General features: G+C 31.8%; 1 protein-coding gene across 1 annotated transcript in view; it reads right to left on the bottom strand.

Moving 5' to 3' along the window:
- Window positions 1–1232: 1232 nt before the first annotated feature.
- Window positions 1233–11046, bottom strand: part of LOC145243573 (phospholipase A and acyltransferase 3-like) — a 64683-nt gene continuing 54869 nt past the window's right edge. The window contains exon 2 of the mRNA XM_080106554.1: window positions 1233–1604. Within this exon, the coding sequence (XP_079962680.1) occupies window positions 1449–1604 (156 nt within the window). The 3' untranslated portion in view covers window positions 1233–1448. The remainder of the gene's footprint in view (window positions 1605–11046) is intronic.

The raw sequence follows: 11046 nt of genomic DNA, 5'->3' as shown, positions 1-11046 counted from the left end.
AATTTGATGGATCAATAAATATTGTAATTTATGAAATTTTATTTTCATCATCTATTTTTTTTATATCCTGTAAATTGCTTTATCTAATATGTTGAGCTTTTGATTATCTTGAGAAGTTCGAATTTTAAAGATTATATATATAACTTTATTAAACATTTCAACATGAATATAAATTAAGTGTTTATTCCTATGGTTTTGAAATGTTTAATAAAGATTACGTATGCTATGAAAGTGTAAGTCTTTTTTCATTGTGCTTAATAAACCGTTGCAATTTTAGGATAGCCTTATTGAATATATACATTATAAACGTGCATTTGTTTTAAAGAAATGCATATATATATATATATATATATAGTTGTGTTTTTTTTTTTTCAAATTCTTCTAGCCTGTCGAAATTTTTTGCTATTTCTATTTTGACAATATTTTTCAAATATTTATTTTTCTTTTCATTAAAAATCAAACTTTTCTGTGAAATCAGATGTTTTCTCTATTACCCTGATTGTTAAAAAGTCATTTGTCTTTCTTTTTTTTTTTTTTTTGCCATATTTTATGCAAATGTTTTTTGGAGAGGCATAAACTTCCAATATCTCAATTATCCGATAACATTTTCCAGGAAAAAAAAAAAAAAAAAGCACTTGTTTATTCCATCTTTAACAGAAGAGCACGTTGGCTCTGTTTTTGTTTTGTTTTTTTAATTTTCAGTTTTCCACAAAACACAATTCTGAAGAATTTTTTTTTTTTAAATAAATTAAGAAAAAAAATAATAAAATAACAGAAAAATGTTCCTGGATTTCTTTTCCTGGAAGATAATTTTTTAAAATTTTAAATCTCTTCAATTTTTTTTTTTTTTTTTTATAATTAGAGATCAAATTAAAAAACAGCAGATAATTTGTAAAGTCTATTTCTTTTTTTTTTTCAAAATTTGAAATACACACACCTCATATATATATATATATATATATATATATATATATATATATATATATATATATATATATATATATATACGTGTGTAAGAGATGGAGAGGGAGAACATAATACTAGTATAATTCCAATAATGTCCATATTGAAATTTTAACGTCACTGGGTTTTAGGGAACAATATTTTTTTTTTTTTAATTTCTCCCCTTCCTTTTTTGTGTTTTTTTATTGTCATTTTGTTTTTTTTTAAATTCATTTTTTAAACCATTTTTTATTTTCAAATATACTATTTTGACAAGAATGTCTTTAAGATTTTTTTCACTTAAATTTTTCTTTTTAATTCCATTAAAAAGATTCTGAATTTTTCTTTTCATATTAAAAAAAAAAAAACACTTTGGTTTAATCCAGTTTCGCATTAGAAAAAAAACTTCTCCAGCAATTCTTGTCTTTTTTTAAAAGTAATTGTCCAAACTTTGTGTCGATAAAGTTAACCTGTAGGTTCTTTTTTTTTGTTTGTTTTCGAGGTGCTTAGTGATGCGTTCCATGTGTACTTTCCGTTCTCTGTGATAAGATATGTCCTGCGTTTAAGATTGAGTTGATGTGCATCACCAGAACATGATGGGCAGCGTGGGGATCTTTTAGCGTGTTCCCAAACATCGACATCGTCTGTAGAGCAATGTTTGCCTAAAAAAAAAAAATAATACAATTTAGACGTTTATCATTTTGAAAACAAAAGACAAAAACAACAAAGATAAAGATAACAGTGTAACAAAAACAAAAAGGTACCGGTTTCATATGGTGAACCCGATGTATGTTAGTGTTCGCTCGGCTTTGGATGGAACATGACGTAAAAACTTTAAAATATAAAAAAAACTAGCCTGGGTGCCCGGCGTTGCCTGGGTGTTTGGAGGTGTGTGTTGAGCAAAAAAAAAAAAAAGTGGTAGTTGGCAGGCAGGCTCGAACCTATGAGGCGAAGGTGGGAAAAAAAAAAAAAGTGAAAGAAAATCTGACATCTTACTGCTACTCCATGACGCGACCGGAAGTCGAAAGCGTTCAAACTTAACGTAGTCAATGAAAAACAAAAGATGACTTGTAGAAATGGCGTTGCTTTTAAACCTGCCACAAAAGAAAATTAGGTCGTTTTTAATGTGGGAGGAAAACCCGCTATCCTAAAAAGGGGGCACTCTGGCAGTACCTGAATAAATAGTAATTGTCTTAATATGCCGGTTTAGCTGCTGCCCGAAATAAAAACTTTAAAATATTAAAAAAAAAAAAAAAAAAATAACAGGATATATTTGAAAAAACAAACAATTTTTTTTCTGAACTTTTTAAAAACATTAAAAATTTTTACTCCCCAAAAATTAATTTTTGCTTCTTCCCAGTTCTTGACAATTATTAAAAAAACAAAACTGAATAATAAAAACACCAAATTACGATACATTTTACACTTTATTATTTTATTTTATGCAGCGTTGTTATAATTTTATCAGCGACGCTCGGCATAATTTGGCTGTTGATGCAAATACAGATACATTAAAAATATGCATTCTACCAAAACAAATGATACAAATGAACCAAGCAGTAGTCATATAAACTATATTTGCTCTGATCGACGAAGTGACATGAAGACCATATGTGGAGTGAATGTTATAAGGTAAAATCGTTTTCCCTCCTGCATTCTCCACATAATATTTCTTATATTTATTCTAGCTAGTTTGACTCCACTTTTAGACATGATAGCAAAATAATCCCAACTTTCATTTGCTAATCTGTTCCGCATTGCAATTATCTATTTCAAAAAGATGCATCGATTTCTCCTTCCAATATTTCTTCCAGCTAGTCTGACTCTCCCCAAAACCTTCCATAGCGAAAATGTCATCCTCTTTTACCCACTACTATTAATAAGTCTTTATTAAACAACTCGCAATATCATTGAACCACTACTTTAACACAGAGCACAACGGTGGTTTAAAAAATTTCGTGGCAGCGACGATAGTCTTGAAGATGATGAGTGTAGTGGTTGGACATCGGATGCTGACAATGATTAATTAAGAACCTTAGTCGAAGCCAATCCACACACATCTAACTGGTTTCTGAATTAGATGTAAAGTATACAATCATTTTTAACCACTTGAGAGATTGGAAATCCTCTTTTACACACTACTATTAATATTTCTTATATTTATTCCAGCTAGTCTGACTCTCTCCTAAAAACTTCCATAGAGCAAGTGTCTTCTTTTACCCACTACTATTAATAAGTCTTTAAATTAAAAAAAAAAAAAAAAAAAAAACGAGAACAAAACATTAAAACGCTTCATTCTTATAACAGAGACTCAATGTAAACATCTATCCACTGCGCCACGGGCACATGGAGGGCGACGATCAGGGTGGGATATTTTTTGTGGATAGAGACGTTGAATCTCTACAGTTCCTGGTGAGCATTGTCTGAAGATAGCAGTCTCAATTCTACCCAAAGCAGGCCAGAGGATTAGTTGGTGAGGAGACAACAACTATGGAAGGCAGTAATTACTGAAGATACAGTTGCTGCTTCAGCATTACTATCCCATCGCAGTTAACCTGACGAAGGCCAGAGGAATAGCGTGTCTAAACGTTGTGAAACAACTATAAAAGATGATAATAGTTCACAAATAAATAAAAATTATCTCAAAAGAATTTCGAGAATAAAAATTTACAGTCGATCGTTTGTATTATGTCTTTTGTTTCTGAATACTCAACCCGGGCAACATCGGGTAAATACAACTTGTTTCTTATAAATTAGGATTAGGCATTGTGAAATGTCTTTGTTCAAATCGTTTATATTACATCAGACAGTTTAAATTTGTTTCAGCCAAAAGTGTGCTCTTCAGGCCTCCTCACCGGTGCTGTCAATGTCTAAAAATGGAGTGTGGTTATTTTAAAGTAGAGTAATCTTGCCGATTTGTAAACAGGTGTGTGTGTGTGTGTGTGTGTGTGTGTGTGTGCGTACACGTATTTGTGTATGTGCATGTATTAACGTGTGCACGCTTATTTGTGTGTCTGCGTACGCGCGAGGAACTTTCGAAGGTAAAATCATATCTGCAGGTGTTAAAACTAAATACGAATAAATACACATTTATCAGACTGTCTGTGTGTGTGTGTGTGTGTGTGTGAATGGCATCGAGCAGTTTCAATGGTCGATGGTATAGACCGTTTGATGGTAGAGCGAAGGTGCACGGTGTTGAGAGCAGACAATGGGGGGGGGCAGGTTGCGTCGGAGATTGGGTGGCCAGGTGCCAAGTCAATGGAATAAACAACTTAACGACGACGAGAAAAGATTATGCAAAATTACCCATTAAGTATAGGTTGGAGTATAGCAACAGAGGTTTACCGCGAGGGCACAGCAGGTGGGTCGATGATGCCCGGTGGAAGGCAACTACAGCCAAGAGAAACGTTAGAGTTGCAGACAGATTTACAGCCTTTTTGTCGCCGGGTTTTAAAGAAAGAATTTGTGATAGCAAATAGAAAGAATGTGTGTGTGTGTGTGTGTGTGTGTGTGTGTGTGTGCGCGTGCGCGTGTGCGTGCTCAGGGCTCTACAGACAAATTCATCTTTAGTTGGCCTTTGAAAACTAAGTATTTTCGTTTACGTACTAGATAGAAAAGTTACTAGCCAAGAAGTTCATGATTTTTGGAATATGACATCTTCGTTCCGTGATGAATGCATAAAGATTTTGTTTTCAATAAGTGTGATCGTAAATATACACTGAATTTTACTCTAAGATCTGAAAATATAAATATTCGAATTTCTTCAGATGTTTTTAAAAAAAAAACTTCCGTTAAAAGAGCATTGTTCTATTAAACGTTTTATTGTCTAAATAATTTCACTTTGTACGTTTTTTTAAAAAAAATAACTTCCATTTGTGGAGCAACATTATGTAAAACGTGATATTATAGTAATATTTAAATGCAAATACAATGTGACAAATAAAATTCATCCCATTTTAAATTATTTGAAGGAAGATTTGTCAGATAGGTCACAAAATTTAATTCTTGTGTAAAGAAATTTTCCAAGACATATATATATATACTAGCAAAAGTACCCGTCGTTGACTGGGTTCAAAAACAGCCTACAGAAAATGGACTCTGATTTATGAAAGTATGATACCTTATGAAAAGGAAGGGTTGTTAAGATAGCTTCGAATTTGGGGGTATCAAAACCAAAGCAAAATATGAAAGTAAAAATAAAATAGATAAACCCCATAATTTATTATACCATACTTCTTCACACTGAAACACTTATCAAAATATTCTGTGGATCTATATTAAAAAACCTTGTTAAACTTTGTGACATATTTCCATCTATGGAGGTCAGGTGCGAACGAACACCCCATAATTTTATTATACTATATTTCTTCAAACTGAAACAATTATCAAAGTATACTTACGCAGATAGATATGAAAAGTCTTTATTAAAGTTTGTGCCTATTTCCATTCTATGGGGGCCAGGCGTGAACGCAGACTCTACAATTTTATTATACCATCCTTATTTAAGTTAAAAAATACTTATCAAAGTATTCTTATATACATCTATATCAAAAACACTTGAAAACGTTTTTTTTTTTTTTTTAATTTTTTAATTTTTTATTTCATACTTTGTGGACCAGGTGGAAACGCAGACCCCATAATTTTAAGGGTTTTTATTAAATGTAAAAGATACCATAAATAAACCTAGCATTGAAGTAAGGCAGATGTATCTTTTAATTTTTCGCCTTTTGAAATCAGGAACTATGGTTAAAGTACTCATATAGATGCTTGCTAAATAAAAACATTGTTTTCCGAAACGATCGTACAAATAATTGATTTTGTTGTTGTTCCTTCTTATGAAACGGATTTTTAATTTAATTATAATTTGAATTTTAAATTATCAATCACATTACTAAATATATATATATATATATATATATATATATATATATATATATATATATATATATATATATATATATATACTCGGGTTTTTTATATTCAAAAGTAATGGACTAATGAATTCAACGAGGTTGTTAGATAGTGCTCAATAAAAAGAGCTGATAATACTTGTTTATTGTTATATAAACATGCTCACATCCCGCTGCTACAAATAGCCACTTGTTTCAATCAAACAACAGATATCATCAGGCAGCGACTTGACTATTCAAAAGTTCAATGAATAATGATTATTCATTGAACTTTTGAATAGTCAAGTCGCTGCCTGATGATATCTGTTGTTTGATTGAAACAAGTGGCTATTTGTAGCAGCGGGATGTGAGCATGTTTATATAACAATAAACAAGTATATATATATATATATATATATATATATATATATATATATATATATATATATATATATATATATATATATATAGTATTTTAATACTATATACATATATATATATGAGAGAGAGAGAGAGACAAATATTACATAGTCGTTACACTACACATGTCAATGTTTCAGACAAGTGGTCAGTAAGGACCAAAAGTACTCGTCAGGCGACATAATAAAATTTGTGTACCAACAACCACTGAAAGTGTTTGGTTCTGAAAATCGAAAAGCGAGAACAAAATATTATATTTTGCTCTTTTTTTTTTAGCACACTTAATAACTTAGTTTTAATTCACGAGTTTTTCCCCCTAGAGAGAGAGAGAGAGAGAGAGAGAGAGAGAGAGAGAGAGAGTGTGTGTGTGTGTGTGTGTGTGTGTGTGTGTGTGTGTGTGTGTGTGTGTGTGTGTGATATTCAGTCTTATAGGAAAAATAACAGGAGTTTTCAATTACTTGTGCAAGAGCAAATATGTTTTTCAGTGGGCACTCCGCATTAGTTTGATTTTCAGAGAAACTCTCAAAACTCAACCCGCATGGTTAAAGACATCAGATATAACAACTTCATCAGCCAATTTGCGACCCCCCCCTCCTTTCTATTTATACTACTCACTGAACGTAGAATTACTGCTTTGGACCAGACTATCAGAACGTCACATGATAAACCGACCACATTTGGTATCTTTAACTCTACGGTTTGAATTTTCATTGTTTCCGTGAAACCGACGGCATCGATAGAAGAAAAAAAATAACATATAGTGTCCACTATATGTACGGGTGTGCGTACTCGTTGCACAATGATTTACTTTAATTTATCGGAGATAAGTTGTTTTTCTCGAAGTGTTTTCAGGTAGAATGGCGGGTTTTCGAGGTGGTGATGGAGGAGGGTTAGTTAATTTCTTTGATTTTCCCGTCTCTCGCACCCCACCCACCTCCTATCTCATGTAAATCCAGTACCCGTTTGCCACCCTGTTCTTAAATTTTTATTTATTTTTTTTTAGCAGGACAAACCGATTAAAACCTTTGTAGGACAAATTAATTATGTGTAATTAAATGTTATTAAACGCTGTTCGCTAATTAACTACACAGGAAACGGACAGAAAGTGGCGTCGGCGGTTTTAGCGAGTTGGAGGGGTGGAAAGGGAGGGGCTGGCAAATGTGTGTGTGTGTGTGTGTGTGTGTGTGTGTGTGAGTTCGTAAGTGAGTGAATGTGTTTGAGAGAGAATACTATAATCAACTATACCAGCTCTACTAATAAGAACTTTAGTATCGCAAACAACTGCCATAGTGTCATGCATGCTTTATCTTTGAGCTTCGTGTCAACTTCTTGTACCCATATAGATAAAAACTTATCTCAGAAACGACAGTACACAAAATTGTTGTTTAAGTTGATTTCTCGAAAATATCATAAATGATTATTTCATAAGTTTATTTACCTCGTACACACACACACACACTATATATATATATATATATATATATATATATATATATATATATATATATATATATATATTATATATATATATAATCAACTTGAGTGTACGATCGTTTCGAAAACCATATTCATTTTATTAAATTAACAATAATTATTGACAATAATTGACAAAAGTTTTGTCTTCAAACATAATCTCCTCATCAGCAAAAAATGGGGAAGAAGTTTAAGACACCAAAATAATAACTAACATTTTTGTAGTAAGGCGGATATTCCTTATAAATTTTCATTATAAAAACTTGTTTTAAGCAAGTCTTTGGGCATGCTGTTGTATCTTGTTTCCGAATAGTTGAAATAACTCAATATTAATATAGCTCTAGGATACATATACCTATTGAGCTTATATATCTGCAGTACTATGGGAACTGTTCTTTTAAAAGTATTAATACATTTATTAATACATTAAAATAAACTGCTCTGTAGACTCTAGGTCTAATTCCTTCTAAAAATATATATAATTAAAATTACATATTTGGATTTTACCGTCACTGGATTATTTATCTTCCACCAGACTATCCATTCATGTGAAATCACCTTTTTCTTCATATTCCCTCTGCTTCACTTTTTTGTTATCAAGTAAGATCTTTGACTTACTTGTTGTTTCATCAAATACTTTTGCATGCAAAATCCAATCCCGCATTTTGCTAAATCCTACCCTCTGATGAGAAGGAAAGTATTTCTTTGAAACTCCGGATTAAGGACTATCCACTTATCTAGTGTTTCCTTTGCAGATTTAATATGTTTTTAACTCATTTCAAAGTGTTTTTTTTTTAACATGTTTTATTAACTGTTTGCTCGTATATATAAAACGGCAGTGTAGCCGAAATAATAATGTACCTATTTACAATGCCTCCCCACGGGACAGAGTTAGACACCAGGGTCGTTTTTTAACGCGGAGAAAAGGTACAAAAATAAAAATTTTCTCAGTCGTGAAGGATTTCTCCTCCACTGAAAGAGAACGAGAAATGGAAGTGCCGCATCTGAAGAACAGATACTAGACTTTGATCTTGACCAAAACAATAATGTAATTGAACAGAAAGACACGGTAATAAAAAATAGAACGCATATTTGCTCTACAACAGTATTGAGCACTTTCTCCAGTTTTTATTAATTACCATTTCTACTATATATATATATATATATATATATATATATATTCGCCTCTTTTTTTTTTTTAAGATCGAAGCAGAAGCACCCGATCGTTAAAGATAACAAACAAGTAAGATTCACGGAGTTTGAAAATCATGTATACACCCACGAAACGCGTGTTCCGTTGTCTGATTACGTCAGACGCAGTTAGATTCGAAATCGAGACCCCAGTGTTTAACGACTAGTTGTGCTATGTCGACTGAGCTGTGTATGTGTGTGCGTGTGCATGTCCGTGTTCCTAGGAATCTTTGTGGACGTAACGTGTCAATAAAAGAAAGCGAAAACGGGCCTAATTCCAACTAATTGAAACTTACGGCGAAAGAAAGAGGCAATGTTATGAATGGGAGAATAATTCTTCGAATTACTCGACGAAAAAGACACCATTAATCACAACACCACAATTAAAGAAAACGAAACTCATTCAAAGAAAAAAAAATAAATAAATAAATAAAAAATCTCCGGAAAGCAAAATTCCAATCAAGTCCGCGTAAAACCTTGGACGAAGGTTACGTTGGAAATTATTATTTTTTTTTTTTTCACAAATGAGTCAGCGCTTATCAAGGCCCAAGGGCCACTCGAGGATAGACGTTAATGAATGTACGGTGATCACCAGGATAACAGGCTAGTGATCGTTAATAGTAGAAATTGGATATGATTTGGACAGCTCAACAAGAATTCGTTTACATTAGACTTCAAGATAATCATGTAGTCAGCCGGAAAGCAGGCCATCGGAACAGAGTTCTACAGTTCCAACTAAGTTGGCAAATAAGTTCGAAAGTTTTTGAAAAATTTCATAGTTTGAGATAATATATATATATATATATATATAAGTAATGTGATTGATAATTTAAAATTTAAAAATCAAATTATCATTAAATTAAAAATCCGTTTCATAAAGAAAAGCAACAAAATCAATTATCTGTACGATCGTTTCGGAAAATAGTGTTTTTATTGTGGTAGACATCAAGTTACGGATAATAATTATTACATATAGTTTTTTAATAAGCAAGGTCTCCTCGTCAGCAAATTTTGAAGGGTTTTTATTAAATTTAAAAGACACCATAAATAAACCTAGCATTAAAAGTAAGGCAGATGTATCTTTTAATTTTTCGCTTTTTGAAATCAGGAACTATGGTTAAAATACTCATTTAGATGTTTGCTATAGCTTTTTACCTTATTGAATCAATTTATCAATCACATTACTTAATATTGAATTAGCTCTAGGATATTTACCTATCGAGCTTATTATATATCTAAATTACAACGAGCACTTTCTCTTTCCTGTATTTTAATTAAACTAGTAATTTCACTGTTACATTGAAATACACTCAGCTCTTTAGACTATTGTTCTAATCTCCTTTAAATTATATACACACACCCACACACACACACACATATATATATATATATATATATATATATATATATATATATATATATATATATATATATATATATATATATATATATATATATATATATATAAAACATTAGAAAATGTATCTGGCTTTGCCCGGTAGTAAAATACGCACAATACAAAAACTAAACCATGTGTGTAATTTTTTTTGAACAGTTCAATTCTTGTAAGTAAAAGAAAAAAAAAAAATACTCGAGCTGAGATCGAAAGCAAAACCGTGAGTCGAGTACGATAGCCATTAGACCAGCTTGACAGAATCTTTAAAAGTGTTTTCAAACTACTTATACTTAACATGAGTAATCTGTAATGTGCCCTATTAACGCATGCGCATTCGTGAAACAGTTAGCAAACAGATAAATATCAGATCACTCCCACGTACGGATTTTTCAAGTTTGACCCCTTAGCAGCTTTTTTTTCCGGATGAAATCCGATTAAACAGTTTTCCACATGCCTGAACATCCTATATACCAAATTTCAAGTCTGTAGATAAAAAATTCGTAGAATATATAGGTTGAGAAGTTTCCTAACACACACCTTTTTTAGATAGATAATTTATTTGTTGCGATATCTGTCATTTCTGGCTGGTCACCGCAGATCACAACAAACGGCACAGGATTGTTCGTAATAGTTGCAGGCATTTCTTTCAGCTTGCAATAAACTTATTATTTTCTAGAAGAACCTAACCAACAATGGAAAATCCAACTCCCCAAAAGGGGGCATTTTACATTCGGA

The sequence above is a fragment of the Euprymna scolopes genome, chromosome 22, assembly GCF_053919585.1.
Source record: "Euprymna scolopes isolate OS-2025 chromosome 22, ASM5391958v1, whole genome shotgun sequence".
Classification (NCBI taxonomy): Eukaryota; Metazoa; Mollusca; class Cephalopoda; order Sepiida; family Sepiolidae; genus Euprymna; species Euprymna scolopes.
The sequence above is the reverse complement of the archived record's forward strand: the minus strand, read 5'-3'. Positions and strand labels throughout refer to the sequence as shown.